At 29.4% G+C, this 19,305-nt stretch overlaps 1 protein-coding gene across 2 annotated transcripts in view; it reads left to right on the plus strand.

Moving 5' to 3' along the window:
- oaf (BRICHOS-like domain-containing protein out at first) overlaps positions 1-19,305 on the plus strand; it is a 701,440-nt gene that overhangs the window by 392,605 nt on the left and 289,530 nt on the right. For both annotated transcript variants that reach the window (XM_075368481.1, XM_075368482.1), the window contains exon 3: positions 550-684. In XM_075368481.1, the coding sequence (XP_075224596.1) occupies positions 550-684 (135 nt within the window). The remainder of the gene's footprint in view (positions 1-549; positions 685-19,305) is intronic.

A 19,305-nucleotide genomic window follows, 5' to 3' on the forward strand; every position in this document is an offset into this window, starting at 1 on the left:
TGTAGTTATTCAACCTTGGATAATTTAAATAATTTATAATAGCATTTTTGTAATTAACACTTCTACAGCAGAGTTGGAAATTTGAAAAAAAAAATACGTTCAACGTTTCCTGCATTACATCACACTCATTTCTTTCATAATCGTCGAAATGATGTAATCATAAACAATGCTGTGGGACAACAGAACGGGCTTGCATAAGCTCTTATTTAAACCGGAATTGTTTTTAATTACATTTATATGCTTCCTTCCGGCTGACTTTTGGGATGAATCCTCAGATCAACAACTGTACTTTCATTTGGAGTAGTAACAAGTTTTTACTCGTTAGTATTAGTAATACTTTTTGGGATTTTACGCTTGCTTGTATATGAAAGTATTTAATTAATATACTATTATAATTCAAAACTATGGCACTTGAAAATATTAATTTAATTCGTTTGTTATTATAAATCATTTTATGTTTGAAATTCTTATGCATTTAAGTTTAAGCGATAATCATTTTTTATTTTTTTTTTGTTCCATTTATTTATTTCTTTTTTTTTATAATTTCAGGAGGTGCAGATATTGAAAGCACTGGTGTTAGGTGAAGAAGAACGAGGTCAAAGTCAATATCAAGTTATGTGCTTTGTATGTCATATACATAAAGAAGAATTCATTTCCTCTGATGCTATGGCAAAGCTTAGACAGGTAGATGAAATATATTTTACATGGTTTTTTTTTTTAAATCAATTACTTTACATTTTGTAATTGACGATAAACTTATTTTCTCCTTAAATATTTTATTGATGGTTTTAACTACATAGTTTTTCAAAATTTGTATTTTTTCTATTTTGTATGGGTTTTACCAATAATTTCTTCGTTTAATTATTATCATTTACAGAATAGCTAATACTTTTGCTTTTTTAAATGGTTATAAGAAATAGATCACGTTTTAAATTTTATTTAGAAAAGAGCGAAAATTATAATGTTGCAATTATAATGCTTGAAATATACCATTAACTATTTACGAATGAATGTAAAGATTTTTTTGTTGAAATAAGCTTTAAAACATTAACTTTGTTTGACTTTTTACACTTTTTGTTTTTTATTCCTTGTACGAAATAAATACAGTATTGTGATCGCAAAAAATTTCAGTTTGCAGATTTTAACGGAAATATCCATTTTGAATATCCTTGAATCCATTTTGACTAGTTCGGCATGACGTCTGTACGTACATATATATCTCGCATAACTCAAAAACGATTAGCCGTAGGATGTTAAAAGTTCGGATTTAGGACTGTTGTAACATGTAGTTGTGCACCTCCACTTTTGATTGCAATCAACTGAACCAAAAGTGCCCAAAAATCCCAGAATTAACAGAAATTTGATTTTGGACATTTTCTTAACTGCAGTATAAGCCCTCATTGAGAGCTTTTCAACGATATATCATTAGTGGTATGTATTTTCATTGGCTGCATAGTTACAGCGAGATAAAACTCTACAAATTAATGAAATATTTGGATCTTAGGGGAAGGCCCATCAGTTCGAATCAGACTTTATCTCCTTTTTTTATACTTTTTTTTAATTTAAATATATTGATTGATTAATAATTCTTAACCTCTCATTGTAAAAAGTTTCGATAAATAAATAATTCGTTAAAAAATAAATAAAATATATGAAAAATATCAGAAATTTTTAAAAAAATAAAATTTTACGTAATTCTTATTTAAAAAAAAATGTAATCTAATAAGCTTACAAGGAATTCATGTGTTGTCCACATCAGATTTTTTTGAAACAGAATTACAACTGTCCAGAAAAAATTTTATATTTTCTTCTTATATGTAAATAGGATATAAAATCCTGTGTTGTTTCGATTATGAGTAATTTTACCCAGCGATTTTTAAAAATTTTTTCATATTTATTTAAATAATAGAACGAGCGAACTGTTGATTGATGACAGCATCACGTGTAAGAGATTTCATCTTTTTAGGTAGATTTGATAAGAAAACTACCTTTTGTAATGGATACCATGATTCGACTTCTGGAAAATTTCAATATATTTTCCGTTTCACATCCCCCAGAACTCAAAACCACCGTCAGCTCAAAAGTTTATATATATTTATATTTGACTTTCTTGTGGACACGATAACTGCCGTAATTTTGCGCCAATCACTTTGAAATTTTTCCTCAAAAATAATTCGTTCGAAAATCTCGGTCGAGTTCGTTAACGGCCAAAATCGGACCATGGTAATCGAAATAATGGGAGGCTTATTCGAAATAAACAAAATATCGCTATAATTTCTTAAGTAAAATATCGAATTCGTTTAAATTTCCTACTATTTTTTGAATAAGGGCCTAAAACTTATTTCAGTAAAGTTTTTTGATATCACCAACCATTGACTTAGGAGGTGGAAAAAATGGGGTTTTGAAGACAAAACCATCATATCTCCCTTAATAGACACAGTGTCAAATCGGTTTAAAGTGGTCATTAGTCCTATAAACATTACCTAAAACCTTTTTGTGAAACAAGTTTTGATATGACCAACCCTTACAGCAACCAAAGTTTTTCCCAGGAAACCAAAGTTTTTCTGGAATTGTAAGATGGGGATTGTCGTATGCTAAACAAGTAAAATATTTTTTCACATGCAACCATTGTAAATTAAAGTTTTCTTAACTTTAAGGTGTAAATCTATTTTATAATCTACTTAGCACCGGTGAAATCCTTTCTCCGCCTTCCGGCGTGCCGAAAGGGAGTTTTTTTATCAGGTATTTTCTCCAAAGCTACTTCAGTTCCTGTCCGATTTTATTTTATCTTCTCTGTTTAGGTAACGTTAATTTATTCGTTAATTGTATAGAACATAACTGAATTTTTTGTGTAATACAGCTTTAACACATGTATTCTCTTCTTAAAATATATTACAGCTGCCTTATTTAATCATTTTTATCACAGTAATGATGTCTGGTTCGTTAAATGGTTAAATTTCTATTTCCCCATTCTCTGGTTTCTGTTTTCCTGTACTGAGCCAAAGATTTCAACTTTTTATTTTCAAATGAAATTTTGATTTCAGTCTTCTAACTTGTTTATTTAAAATATAACATTTAAGTTATATAGAATTTATAACAGTTTAAATTATTAAATCAACAATTATTATTAAATTATTGTTTAATACTGTATAGTATTAAATACTCAAGTTGTTCAATGATTAATTTGAATTTCTAAAAATATCAGTTAATAAATCTAAATTATATTTATTCGTTTTACCCAATGTTTTAAATATTTAACGAAACCACATTGGTTTTTTGTTACTCTTTTAATCTTTATGTTGTGAAAAATTGGTGGTGAGTATTAGAAAATAAGGTATTTAAAATGATAAAGCATAAAAAAAAGATTTTATTAAAAAAAAAATATGACAGCCAACTGGAACATCTGTTTTGGGTTTTTTCTTTCTTCTTGTTTTGTTTTACAATATCGAACACATTATTCTCATTCCATTTCCAATCGATTAATTGGTGATATCGGACCGTTGTGTTTTATTGAAAATACAGCCCAAACCCATTACTACCTCTTCTTTATCAGTCTAACCCCTCCAGTCGTTCTGTCCCCTTTAACTCATCATTTCCCACTTCATCAAAATAATTTCTGATCTCGTATTTAAAGTGAAGAGATAACGTTTGTAGGTTGTATGTTATTCTACAGTAAAATGATTGTTAACCAATCCTATCTATCATGAAAATCCGTGTACCAAAAAAAAAAATATATGTATGTATAATATTTACTAATACATAGATCCAGTGATTGAATGAATACAAACCACGAAACCACGGAGCTTTCAAAAACAAGCCCATGATATTTTGTTTGTTTGTTTATTTATTTGTTTATCCACCCATTTCAAGTAATCCTTTTATATGGTTTTTGTTTCATTAAAAAAAAGGTAGGATTTTATTTAATTATTCTCTTCTTTAGGTAGAAAGCCTATATTTGAATCGGTTTAATGGTATTTATTTATATCCTATTATCTTGAAAATTTATTTATATCTTTTTTTTGATCCGAATTTTTTTTTAACGAATCTCCTTGTTATTTAAATAACATTTTTAAGGTTTGTTTTTAAAATTCATTGTTTTTTGTTAGTTTTTTTCTATCCTTTTCAAATTGTTGTAATATACATTCTTTTTTCAAATATTGTAAATATTTTCGTATATTGATTTGCTTTATATTGTACAAATCTTTCCTTTAGTATTTCTTTAAAAAAAAAAAAAAAAAAAAAAACTGAAAGAATAAATGTCGCTTTAATTTTAAAAAGACGTATTATTACGACCCATATATCTTAGAAGGACGCATGGCAAAGTAACTTTTTTTAAATGTAATATAAATTTCCTTGTCTAGATAGACATACTCAATAAGTATTTTGTAATAATTACTTAATATTACTTTCAAATTCGTTTTGATTTTTTTTAGAATCTTTTTTATTAATAGTTTTATTTTTATGTTTCAAACACCACATCGAAAGTATACAAGTTACGCAAAGAAATAAAAAAATATATATATAAGATCTAAAAATTGAAAGAAAAATAATAAACTTAACTACAGTTACTAAAAAATAGTGATGCACCGCAAATTTCAACTAAAGAAAATAAAATAGATACTTTACTGTGGTTTCACATTAAAAAATGAATAATTTATTTAAATTGAAAATTAATGATAAACATTTGTATTTAAAAGGACCACAATTATTTTGGAATAAATCTAGCTCATCTCCATAAATATTACAGTTATTTTCCGTTGTAGGTAACCATTCATTTTCTACTCAAAATAATAATGTTTGATACTCATTAATCTAAATTTTTGTGCTTCTGGAGACATATTAAAACATTGTTCTATCTTTATGCGGAGCCAACTCTATATATATATTTTTTTAAATATATATATATATATATATATATATTTTTTTTTTTTTAAATTAAAATATACTTTTACCCACGACGGAACGTGGACGGTATATGCGTTTGGCGTAAGAGATTGTGTATGTGTGTGTTACCATTTTTTTCAAAAACTACTGGGCCGATGCGGTTTTTTGCATTGTATAGCAGGTATCACTTCATAGAAGGTTCTTGACATGTTTTACGGTTATAGGCCACCAAGGGGCTCTACAGTAAATGTGTTTCTCTGAAACGGTGGAGTCGACTTTGATGCGGTTTTTTGCATTACTTTGGTATTACCTCAGAGCAGGTTCTTAGATTAGTTTTACGGTTATAGGCCACCAGGGGGCACTGCAGTAGATATGTTTCTTGAAAACAGCTTCGTGGGTTTTTAAAATTTGTAATTTTTACCACTTATTTAAGAGTTACATTGATTTAATAACATAATAAAATATGAATACAAATTTAAGTAATTTATTATATAATTACTTAAAATGATTTGTTGATTTGTAAATGGTTGTGAAAAAATAGAAGAAAAAAAATCCATATTATATAAATTAAATTAATAAAAATTCTGATGTGAATACCACTTGACTTCCTTCTGCGCATATTAAATTACCATACTTTTTTTTTTAAGTGAAAAGTACATTAAATTTTATTTCATTAATAACTTCTGATATTTTACGATTTTTTTTTATTGTAATTATTAAGTTATTATTTCTCGTATTTTTTTTACAATCAGAGGATAATAATTATTGATAAGTCAATATATTTAAATTTAAAAAAAGGAGATAAGTCTGATTCGAACCGATGTGCATTCGGGGGATGTGTCCCCTTGTAATATCCAAATATTTTATTAATTAAAATTTCATTTGGCTATGACGCTGGAACCAATGAAAATAAGTACCACTTATCATACATCGTTGAAAAGCTCTCAATGAGGGCTTGTTACGGCAGTTAAGAAAAAATCCCAAAAAATTGGATTTTGGGGATTTTTGGACACTTTTGGTTCAGTCGATTGCAATCAAACGACCTCCTCTTTTGATTGCACAACTAGATGTTATAACAGTCCTAAATCCAAAATTCCAACATCTCTGGGCTAATCGAATTTTAATTACAAAGATTATTTTTTTTTAAATATAATCATTTATTAAATAAATAAATTTGTCGGTTACTGTTAACTTTAAAAATAATGAGCTACTTAAAGTCAAAAAGAAAAACTGAATTAAATTTTATATTTTGAAAGAATTTATAATTTTCAAAATATAAAAAAAAAGAATAATGTATACAACTCACAGCTTAATGTTCAGTTCCATTGGGTAATATAACAATTAAAAATCAAAGCCTTTGGAATTATTAATGTATGTTCATTTTATTTCAGACTACTAAGATTTAATTCCAATAGTTTGAAGCCCATTAAACTACCTAGAGTAATATTTATTATATTTCTTTTCAATATTAATATTTTGTAGAAATTAAAAAAACAAACTTTTATAAATTCATCACTGAAATTTGGCTTCATAGTTTTTAAAGATAATGATTACTTATTTCTTTATTTCTATACCTTTCGTGGCGGAGTAGTAGCGTCTCGGCGTTTCAACCAGAGGTTCCAGGTTCGAATCCCGGTCAGGCATAGCGTTTTTCATACGCTAACAAATTTCACTTTCATATCCATTGCACAAGCTTATCTGGCGATATCATCAAAAAAAAATTAGGATCGTGTTTCACTAATTTTTGTTGTCTGATTTTTCAATTGGTCTTTCTGGTTCTAATTGTATTTCAAATTGATATTTAGTTAGCAAATTTTTGTTGATACAAATTATTCAGCCGTTTATACAGTTTTGTTTATAATTTGAAAACTATTCTCCTTGAATAATGTATTTCTATGTAATGATAAATTGTAATTAAAAAAAAAAAGCTGAAGTTATTATTAATCTATTTATTAAATCATTATTAAATTTAGCGTATTCTAAATCTAGGTTAGCATAAATTAAATAAAAATAAGAAATAAGAACTTGTGGAAAAGAACACGCAATTTTTAAAAAATTTTAATTGGCACTAGTTTACATAACTTTGCATATTAATTAAACTATTATTCTGTGTTGTAATATCACGCGATTCTAATCGGTTTAGGAAAGGGCTTAAGGATTTACGAAGGTATATATTTCGTATATTAGAGAGAGAAGTGAAGAAACATTTTTGAGTGCTATACAAATCCTTTAAGAGGGAGAGAGGCTTGAAATAACGTGATTCCTAAAACTTTAACTGATTTTGTGAAATAATTCTTATTTATTCTCTTTAAATTTATTTTCATTAACAATTTCCGTTAAAATAATTATTTTTTTATTTATCTTTTAATGATTTTCTTTCTGTTGGAAGTCATCGTTGTTTCATTATAATATAATTTCAATTATGGATTCTTAATTGAGCCCATTGTAAACAGTATTTATAAGTTCTTTAGGTATTAAATGTGTGTTGTAATGATTCTTAGACACATTACTTACTATAAATGAATCTACAGTACAACATTTTTCACATAAATGAAGATTCAGTGCATTTTGAGAGGTAGTGATAATTTGTATATTTTACTGGATGATTCAGGAGGAAAGATAAATAATTTGGTAACTGATTCAAATGCACAAGGGAAAAAGTTCACATAAACATATATCTAAAAACGCTTTGTTGTCAAGTAATGGTTGGCGAAAAATTTCGCTCGGATTTCAGTTCCTCTATTTTACAATCAGATGAAATGTAAGCGCTGGGAAGTGTACCCTTTTCGAAGATTATTAAGATTTTACAAAATACTTTATGGTTTGCAAGTACTTGTCCAGGATACCTAAGTCTGTATTCTTCCTCCGCAACTAGAGCACTTCCATCGCAAAAGCTGTACACTAAACAAAAAAAAAAAAAACCCCAAAAAAAACATATTCTACGCTCCATTTTTCAAAACAGGAATCTCACGTTTTTAAATTCAAATGGAAAAATGTCGGTACAGTTTAGAGAACAACAAACACAAAAACCCAACGTAACTTGATTTTCAAAAATAATTAAACTCAGTCAAAATTAGTCAAAAACAACTATACCACCTAACGTTTATTATTAACTCATAACCACAATTTTATGACAACAGTGATGAGTAGTATTCGATTTTTTTCGGAATATACAGTTAGTATTGCCAACCTAATTTTTCCCAAAGGTCTAAATTTATTGTACTAAAACAAATGTTTTTAATTTTTACAAATTCATAATATTTTCTCTGTTAAGTTTAATTTTGTGTTTTTACTTCCTTGTACAAAGTAAAGGAAGTATTGTGATCGCGAGAAATTTCGGTTTTCAGATTTCAACGGAAAATCCATTTTGACTAATTTCGGCGTGACGTCTGTTCGTAACGTACGTACGTACTTTAAACTAAAAAAAAAAAAAAAAATATTTACGTTGGATGTGTGAAGAGAGGTAAGTTGTCAGACCTATTTTGTTCGATTTTTCGGGTCAAAAACAAAAGAAACCATCAAATTTACTACCATGAAGTTATAAAAGGATGTAACACCTTAAAAATTTCAATATGACCTCATTTCAACGCGTGGGGAAAGAATCAAATTTTTACTAATTTCGAATAACAAAATGTGAAGAAAAATAAATGACTTATTACGAATTAAATAATAATTTCATTTACGAATCTGATATTTTTCTTTAGTTTGCAATATGTATTGTTTTGATAAAACTTGGAAGAAAATAGGCTTTTATCAAACATAATTTTGTAAAACAAATTATAAGAGGTAAAAATTATATGTCTTTTATTAATTTTTAATCTTTCTTTTTATTAATATTTAGAGACAACATTTAATTTCAAAGAATTCTTTAATTTTCGTTAAAAATTCTGTTTATATTGTTGAGGATATGAATATGTGTGGGGATATATTTTATATACCATTTTAGGAACTATGGTATTTAATTCACAAAATTTAATTTGAGTTGGTAGCTTGTGTGTTGGATTTGATTTTATTACATTTTTTAAATCAAATGGGTTTTATGGAATTTTAATTTGACGTTTTTAGCTTGCAAAAAAAAAATTAACAAAGTTATAACTCCTTCATGTAAAATGGCATTGATTATTTATTTTTATATAGTGAAAAAATTATGTTATATGAAAAAAGATTACTTAAGATTTTTTTTTGGGGTGGGGTAATTTATGATGAAGTTTTATTGTAAAATTATCATCATATGTTTAAACAAACCAAAAAAAAAAACTAAAAAAATCGGTATTTTTATTTTTTTCTGCTTCCGCACTCGCAAATTTACCTTCCGAGTAGATTTCTTGATTTTTCTACACTTACTATGTTAAGTGGAAAAAGCAAAAAAATTCCACTAAGAAATTGTACCATCAATGGAAAGTTACCTGAGATTTCTTTTTTGGTAACGGTGGAGGGGGTGAATTATGAATAAACCAAAAAAGTTTAAAAAAAAAACTCAAAATATCGTGATTTTTAATTTTTGATCGGCTTTCCCACCTCTAATGTATATATTTGGGTCACTTGCACTACTACTGTGTCTAGTAAGACATAAAAAAACATTTGGTTAATAAATATGCAATAAATAAAAGGTAGCTTTTCAGTTTTTGGGAAAGCGGGAATTATGGGAAACATTTTTTTAAAAATCATATGCACGCATGTACGTAAAAAACTATCTACCCTACTCGTTGGAGATATTGAACCAAAATTTAACCAACAGATTGTTCCATATATACACAAACCAGTATCTATATAAAATGTCATCGAAATCGGTTTACCCAGTCAAAAGTTATTAAGTTTCACGGTAACACACGTACGTACGTAGTTACAAATATTCTCCCCTACTTTTATTATTTTTTTTGGGGAATCTGGGTCGTGAAATTCGAGTAATGCAAGAAAATTCGTACCCCACTTTTTGGCTAATTACCATTCTTTGCTTCTTACATTATATCTTGATGCTATTATCCCAGGAAAGTAAAAAAAAGAAGAATTGGCCTAATTTTGCAAATATTTAGGTCAAAAATTTTGAAGTCACTCGTCAGATGTGATTATTTGCATTTCATAATTTCTGTAAGTTTTTTCTAACTTTATTAGTGAGGGGTATTTCAATACGTCCCCAGAAAACAGAAATTTTATATTATTTTCTCACCCTTCATTATTCTGAATACCGATGTTAAACCGTCATTCGTTAAAGTTGAATTAACTAGAAAGCTTATAAACAGTGTGAGTTCTTGTTAAACTACTTAATACGTCTAAAATCAATTTACACACAGAAATAGTTTGATCTGAAAAATATAATTCCATCCGTTCACTGGATTACACGGTTGTTATAATTGAATCTCAACAAAATCTGTAGAGGATTCCAAATCTATTAAACAATGGATAAGCCTAAATCCGTGATGTTAATTTTATCTTGCCTCTTGATTTTCACGTATAAGTTTTCTTTAAAAAGTTTACATAACATCTGTAGAATTAGCATGTATAGGATGGTCATTTGAATTCATACGTGGCCGTGTAATGAAATTTACAAACAAGAATGGTAGGGAATTTACTTGTTGGGTGTCGTCAGTGATTCAAAGTTGTCTTCTATTTATTTTGTTCAACATTTTCTACTTAAATGTTAGTTTCTCGTTTCATTAACTATTCGTTAAACTATAATGATTTCATCGATGTCCATAGCTTATTATTTCATTCTGCCATTTTTTTCCAAATAAAAGATTGCGGTTTATTTTTGTTATTGCTTTGTCTTGATAAGCAACATTTTTCCAACAAAAAAAAAATTATAAAATTCTACTGCCCTAAAGAAAACTAGAAATTACGTACTTGAAATTTATTTAAAAATTGAAGTTCATTGAAATACCCGGTCCCTTATATTGTGGAAAATGGAAAAACAGAATATAGTAAAATTAAATATTTTTACTGTATTTATAACTTGTATTCCTGTTTATCATAAATGAAATTCCATTTTATCGGATTTCACAACAAACAAAATAACTCCAGAAAACCTTATAAACGGGTTTCCGTTTAACATTAAAGGTATGCAAAAGTTTAGATTTTATTCCAAAAAGAATATCACGGAAAACGTTATATTTCAACCGACAGTAGGAGCTTATAAACTTATAATTTAATAATAGAAATTGTAATATACCGTTCTGCAATTTTTTTGATAGTAGAAATTCGTTATGAGAAATTTTGTTTCATTCCCGGAAGAGACAAACTGTAACTGTGAAGATGTAGAACAACTACAATAAAAACAATATATATATATATATATATATATATATATATATATATATTTAGACATTTTCTACCCATGCAGATGGTCGTTCGTAATCCATTTGCAAGAATAAATGAATTGTCAATTGAAATATTTGTAAAGCTTTTTAAAAATATTTAGGCAATTTACAAGATAAATTGCAACCAAAAGTAGAATTTTAAGAAATTACTTTTTATGATTGGAATGTAGTACGAAATTACGCTAATAAATTTAGATATTGGACTTACAATGCAGACATCTTGATGGAAGAATACTGTTTTAATCCCGTTAATTCGAAAACGTTAGTTGCTCTTTTTTTTTTCATAATGTAAGACTCATTTAAATAAAAATATGACTTATAATATATACTTTTTCTGGCAGTGATTATTTATTCTTTCGTAATGGAAATATAATGATAATGAAAAAATCTCAAAAAGGTTTTAAAATTTTTTTTAAAAATCGATATTTTGAAACTTTGAACGTCTCCCCACCACCAATATTGTCCCCAAAGTATTTTCTTTTTTTGGTCGCTTGCATTACTTCTATGCCTAGGAAGGCATAAAACATTCAGTTAAAAAGCATACAATAAATAAAAATATAGCTTTTTGATTTTTGGGAAAAGGGAAGTTTTAAAACAAATTAAAAAAAAAAAATATGGCAAGATAATCATGTACTAAGCCTAATATAGAGTGGGGTTATGTTTGCTTTTTCTTTTTTAAGAAAATTCACCCCAAAAGATTATCTTCCCCCTTAGAGATATTGCCCCAAACGTTTACCAACAAATTGTCCCATATGCACGACTTTTTTTTTTTTTCAGGTCCCTGGGTCAAAAAACGTCAATTCTTGCAGCATAGCTCTAGAGCTATGTTGCAAGGAAAGTAAAAATAATAGATTGTTAACAAGGTTTTCTGGAGCTGTACCGTAATATTTGTTCCACCTGTATAACAATAAGATATGCAAATAATAATCGATTACTTAACTAGGAAGTGTATCATAAAGTTTTTAAAATACTTGATCAGTTTGCTCTACCAGTCTTACTTTAAATTTTATTCGTTTGTGTGATATGTATGCAGTGAGGGTAGCTGCTTCTTCGTAGAAGTTTGCAAGGAAGAAAATGCGTGCGTTTATTTTGATTCATTTCTACTCTCTAAATATTTCATTCCTTATAATCCCCATTTTAATTCAATGCATTATAATGCATTTTTCCTTATAATCCCCATTTTGAATTTTGCTTAATGCATCGTCCTCCATTTTGGTTTATATACTTATAGCAGAAAAAAATTCTTTAATCCTTTGGTAAGTATATTTAGGAATTTACATAGGAATGGGTAAATTTACTTGCAATAATATATGCAAATTATGAATTTATTATTCATACTTTTACCTTATTATAGAGAAAATCAATACAGTTAGTGAAATATACGGCCTTCAATTGAATTCAAAGAGCACCCTATTCATATTAATTAGTAGGAAGTCTGATCATAATTCGCCTTTGAAAATGATTTGGTCCGGATTTGATCCTTATACTTACCTTGGCATAATTTAAATGCATAGTGGTGCCAGTAATTGAAATCAGGAAAACTTTGAAAAGCCAGAGCTGCATTTATTAAAAAAAAGTGCTAGAAAATTACGGGTTGTCGATTATTACATCCTTTCTGTTTTTTGATACGGGTAGAATCATAAAATAATCACAGAAGTACCTATACCGGTCAAATTCTCAGATTATCTTGAAAGGAAGAATCATATGATGAATGCTACGGTTATTGTGAAAGCTGATCTCAATTTTATTTATTGGTAGAGCACCGAAGCTTCTTTTCACTATTAAGAAAAAGAAAATGGCCATGTCGTGCGCAATCTGAGTGTTATACGAGATGCTGCAAGGCAAGATCAGCAGACTGAAGAAAAAAAAGCAGAAAATGATGGATAACATATGTTAAAAACTAGATCTTGTTACAAAGCAACAACTGCAGAACTATTTTTAGGACACATTGATAAAAGTGAGATCGGCTTATGGATTGCCAACATCCGGTAACGAATAGGCACAAGATGTTTTATTACAAATTAATGGAACAATACTATATCTTCGAATAGGATTGAAAAATGTTTCTATTTGACTTTGATTTACTGAGTTTGACTTAGTTGATTTGATATAACATGGAAATATGAATCAGAGTAAGTCGGGAATCAAAAAAGATATCCGGAGAAATTTAAGAAATGTGCCATTGTTCATTCAAAAAATAAAATGAATGAGTTAGACAGCATGTTTGTGAACACCGGACGACAGATCCATACACTCTCATGTCGCGTACTAAAGCCCTCAACTGTTTTTCTGATTCCTGTGTTGGTGGGTACGAACGATTAAGGGACTGGAGTGCAGTTTAACAATATAAAAATGTAAAATGAATAATTTCTCGGAGATTCCATTTAATTCCCAGTAATTTGCACTATGAAAATCATCCTCATGTGTAGCTGTTTGCATTGAGAACTTTTTGCCAATAATATATTGAAAGGAAATGGATTTAACAATTATGGTCTACAATTACATATGTAAACGAATTCCTGAACATCTGTTATTTTCTGATTGATACAAGTTTTTGAGGATCTTATAAGTTAAAGGAAATATTTTTTTTTTCCGAAGAAAATTATAGATCAGTTTAATCGCTAATTTTTTTTTTTTTAAATTGAAGTTAAACTAGTTTATCCGGTTTTCCTTTAGGAATAGATGCAACAATTTAGGATTGTTACAGTGGATCTCATTTATATTATAGATCGCTTTCTCTCATGTGTATATATATATATATATATATATATATATATATGTTGTGCATGTGTGTGTGTGCGCGCGCGCAGGTGTGCGAGCTTTAGTCTGACAGTTCCCAATTAAGTGGTGTTAATTAGACTGTCTAATGTAGTACGTAATTACCCTTTCTGCTCTACCTTTGTCTCTCTTCCCTTTCTCCTCTGTCCCAACTAATACCACACTTTCCACTAACTTGGGAAGTTTGAGTTTGAAGGATTTTGTTCTTGACCAAGAAAGGTGAAATTAAAAAATACAGATTTCTTTAAGTTACTTTTAATTTTGTAATAATAATTTTTTTTTGTAAATTCTGATTTTTCACGTTTATTTTATTTGGAAAAATTCCATAATTGGATAAAACCTAAAGTCTCTGGAAAATTGGCGAATTTAAATATTCCGATTTTCAGACTTTTCTATTTTTTGTAAAGTTTGTTTTGTGAAAATAAAAAATATACAGAAATATCTTGCAATTATTTGTCTTTCACTACTTCACGCCTACAATCAACTGAATTTTTCTTTAGAATTGGATTTCGACTTGCATTTATAATTATTATTTGGTAATAATTTTGCTCGTCTTCAATCTTTCCTCATTTCTACTTTCCCGTCGGCTAAAATATGAAACAACCGGAAAATATTGCTTTCAGTCAAATAATTATCTCCCGGATTTTTACATTTCTGACTATATTTAGATTTCTTAATTCTAAAATTACCAAACAGTATTTATTAATTTTATGTTGTTTTTGTGTGCTTACGCATATATTTGTGTGTGTGTGTACGCGCGCACCTGCATGTTAGCCTCAATTTGGCGTTATATTTCCGGAACGTTCTATCATACAACCATGAAATTTAGTTTGGTAACTGTTGGATTAAGTGAATTAGTTGTAATAAATTTTTTAAAAAGCAAAGATGTACGTTCAAGAGTTTGTTATTTCATGATAAAGGCTGGATTTTATGAAACACCATATTTATTAGCTCATCGAAATAGTAAATATGTTGTTATTAATTTATCCATTTATTAATACCCTTTTAATAAGTTAAAAAAAATAAATATTAAAAAATATCATCTCGTTAGATAAATTTAATGTTTATAAAACTTTTTAATTTTACGTTTAAATCTTTAATCTATTGGCTTTATCAAGCTAATAATTATTTTGTACTTTAAAAAAAATTAATAAAAGGTAATCTCTTGCTCGAAAAGTGTTTATATTAATAATTTTCTGGCATTGAATATATATATATATACTCATATAACTTAAATTACTTCCTAAAAATTTATCTTCTTAAAAATATTGTGAATATTACCATTTTTTTCTTTTTTTTTTTTAAATTCTAATGATATTTGAAAGGAATTAACTACGTCTCGAATGCGAATGTTTATTGATAATTATTTTCTTCAAGTAAACTTTTAATGAAAAAGAGAAACCTGCTTGCTGACTGTAGTGTAACATAATGCAATTAGGAACGTATTTGTATATTTACCTTGATTCAAATTTGAAATTAGGTAGTCGTATTAATTTTCTGTTGTGCAAACTTTATAGGATTGTCTCCGTCATTGGAAGCCTTAAAACTATAATCCCAGTTTACTAAAGAAGGAAAATTTACTATGGATTCTTTCAAAATATTATGAAATACATTTTGATTGTTTGGAAAGTTTGCAGTTTAGAAAATTAATAATTAAAAAAAATATATAAAAAAAAAAATTAAAAAATATGAGCACTGACTAAATATGAGTGGTCGTTCTTTTTCTGTTTTAGCCTCCGGGAATTACCGTTCAGATATTACTTCATAGGATGAATGAGGATGATATGTATGAGTGTAAATGAAATGTTGTCTTGTCTCAGTTCGACCATTCATAAGATGTGTGGTTAATGAAACCCAACCACCAAAGAAAACCGGTATCCACGATCTAGAATTCAAATCCGTATAAAAATAAGTGCCTTTACTAGAACTTACACGCTGTAACTCTCGACTTCCTAATCAGCTGATTTGGGAAGACGCGTTCACCACTAGACCAACCCGGTGGGTTTAAATATGAGTGGTCTGACGACCGGAATCGTCACAAGGTGGATGTCTTCCCTACGGGGGTTGAGATGTACACTCCTGTACAGTGTGATCCCATCACATGCCTTATTCTTTGCAAAACTGGAAATTACCTGCGCAGCTTCAGTAATCTCTAAAGACACCACATCGGAACGAAAAGATGCAATCACATGCTTAACATATAAATGATATGGAACCTCGGCTACAACATCGTCAGCAGGCAATAAATTATCCAATAAAATACACAAAATGTCCGTCGTGTCAGTTACTACACCATGCCGGGCGAGAGAACAGATAGAAGAATTCCCTTCTTATATTTACCTCCCAAAACTCGAAAAACGACACTCCAAGGATTTTTAGTTCCTTGTTCATGGACAAAAAACGCCAGGAATCCTTCTTAGCAGTAAGCACCTTAGAAAAATAATCAAATCTCTGCTCTCAATATTTAAAAGCCAGTTTCACTCGCCGTCCAGCGTCCTCTCACGTTAATTCTCTCTCGACCAGAACTGCACGGTATAGAATTCTCTGCAGCATCAAAAAACGCCAGAGATAACGTCTTTGCTAGGTCCTCCAACTCCATTCCTTCCAGACCCCCGATCCAATATACAGAGTCTAGTTGAAAATATCGATAAACTTATGTCAGTCTGCTCTCCTGTGTAAAAAGAAACGCCCTTCCTGAACAGGAACATTACACCTATTAACTTCACCAAGCACTCTTAAGTGAAGATATTATTGTTACTCTATTGGAAATGTCTGTCAAGGCATTTTCATTCATGGCACCCTGACAGAAGCCGAACTGATGACTGAAATATGTAATCAGGTTTTGAGGGTATAGTAAGGCCCATCAAGGCTAGGGAGGGGATGGTGTGGTGACCGGGATCGTCACAAGGGGGTTATGTTCTCCTACGGATCAGGATGTACATCCCTGGTCCGTTGATGCGTTCAGAGTATTCTGTCGTTTTTGAGTCTAATTTAGTGCTTTTTAAAACGGGTGTTCGAATGTGTTCCTTCTACCAGTGTCGAAGTCGTGTTGTGTTAAAGGCTGCTGCAAAAGTTAAGCCACAATAAACAATTAGTCTAATTATTTATTGCACCTTTCGTAACTGTTTATTGGACATCCAACTTCTCTTTGCGGAGAGGAGAGTATAAGACGTTTTTACTCGAACGTGCACTCGCCTCATCGCGGCAACAGGGTTGCAATGACTCCTGTTCGTAAACCTTGTTACATGCAAGGGATTACCTTAGTTCTGCTTGCGTTCTTTTAAGAATGAGGGCTGTAATCTGTAGTTGCATGTTTATGTTTTGGTTTATGTGCCTAATCCAGTAGCGGTGAAGTAGTAGTAAGTGTTACAGAAGGATATTAAGCCCTCCGACTGCCCCGTAGCTCGCTGCAGTTAGCTGTCACGTCTGTGGGCTTGCCCTTCTTATTGTAGTTGAGGGAGACAACGAATATCGTTAAAATAGTCAGCTTTTTCTAGGAAATCTTCGGCCATGACAGATTTCATAAAAGTTAAGAAACCTAGACGGAGTACGAAGAAGAGGGAGGAAAACTGTTCTTCCACTTCTGATGATGATTGTTAATCTGGGATTTCAATCCGGGTGGGAAATCTAATTTAGTGAATGACTATATCTAGGCCAAGGGCATACTTGGTAGCAGTCTCCTGATGGTCGTGGCAGTTGATGAGAACCTAGATAATCTAATCAGAGTAAGGAACGGAGTGGGTGTTGCGGCGACCGCAGTCGTCACAAGGTCTTCTCCTCCGGGGGTCAGGATGTACACCTCTGTTCCATAACCTTCCTGTGATCAAAAAGTGTCACTTTCAGAGCTGAGTATCACTTTCATTTCGTTGGACCTGGTAAGCTGATAAGCAACTGTATTTTTGGTGGATAAATGAGATAAGGGGAAACAGTTTTCTCCTTATATTCCCTAATACGACTCACGTGATATACTTATTAATTTTTACAATGTATAAATTTAGAATTAAAAGGGATATAGATCATTATTAAACTTACCAGTTTTCACATGATTTACTATGTAGATTTGCAAAAACTCTGTCCGACTTTTATATAAAAAGCTTACGATTATTTAATAAATTTTCAATGAAAATCACTTGATTTCCCCCAAAAGAATTTTAAAAAAAGTTAGTTCTTTGTTAATAACTAAATCCTTATAATTACAATTAATTTGTGAATAGTTTAACTAACGTTTAATTTGTTAAATACCAATGTTTATTATGATGTTTGTATAAATCGAGTATATTTTTTATTTAATTCTAATAACTTTAATTTTAATTGTTCTGAAGCGCAAGACCAGAGGCTAAAAATAGCAATTCCAATCAGTTGCTGAGTCCTAAATGAAATAAAACGGTCATGACTTGAGGTATATTTCGATGTAGTTTTAGATAAAATTCTTAATTATTAAACTTTCTGATTCATAATATATATTTGTATATAAAATTACATTTTTTAAATTTTGGTGATAAATTAAATGGTTTAATGAAATGATAATATGATATTCTATTTAGCAATATATGCTAATTACAATTTTAAAGTACTTAGGATATATCTTAATGACATTTTAAAATGTAATGGAATTACATTATATCGTCATTCATTGCAGAGTATTGACTTGGTAACATCAAATACAATTAAAATTAAAATATTCGGTATAATAGTTCTAATCGCATTGTGATTTCGCTAAGTTAAAACATAGAGTGTGAAGAATATATGTTAATTAATTATATAAATATAACAGATAAATAAAACATACAACCTCTGTTATAATGAAATACTGCTATGAAATGAAGAAAATTAAATTTCTCGGTTGTTGTAAAGATCCACTGTATGGATGAGATTTCATCAGATTAAATATAGACTGCAGGAGGGGAACAATAAGGCTCGCGTTCACCGTAACTGATCCTGCGTATGCATAGACAATTGCTACAATATGTATCTTAGCTTTTACTGCATTGAATACAAAGCTTTGTATTTGACTGTCTATTACTTAAGTGATTATTGACATTAAAGTATTGAATATACTAAGAAAAAGTATTTTCAATATTTACTAAGCTATTATTAATGAACTTCATTACGTGGGATTAAATTTGTGTTAATTTTTGTAAACTTTTCCTGATTTAGCATTTTATTCTGGAACGACTTATTAGTTTTTTCTGACAAAAATAAATAATGAAAATAAGTAAGTTGATAATTACTAAAGAATACTGAATTTTTTGGGTTCTTCGCTGATAACAGAATCGTTCAACAATATTTTTTCCAACGTTTAATTCATTTTTATCTACCCACCTCTAGA

Source organism: Lycorma delicatula, chromosome 6, assembly GCF_047948215.1.
Source record: "Lycorma delicatula isolate Av1 chromosome 6, ASM4794821v1, whole genome shotgun sequence".
NCBI classification, from domain to species: Eukaryota; Metazoa; Arthropoda; class Insecta; order Hemiptera; family Fulgoridae; genus Lycorma; species Lycorma delicatula.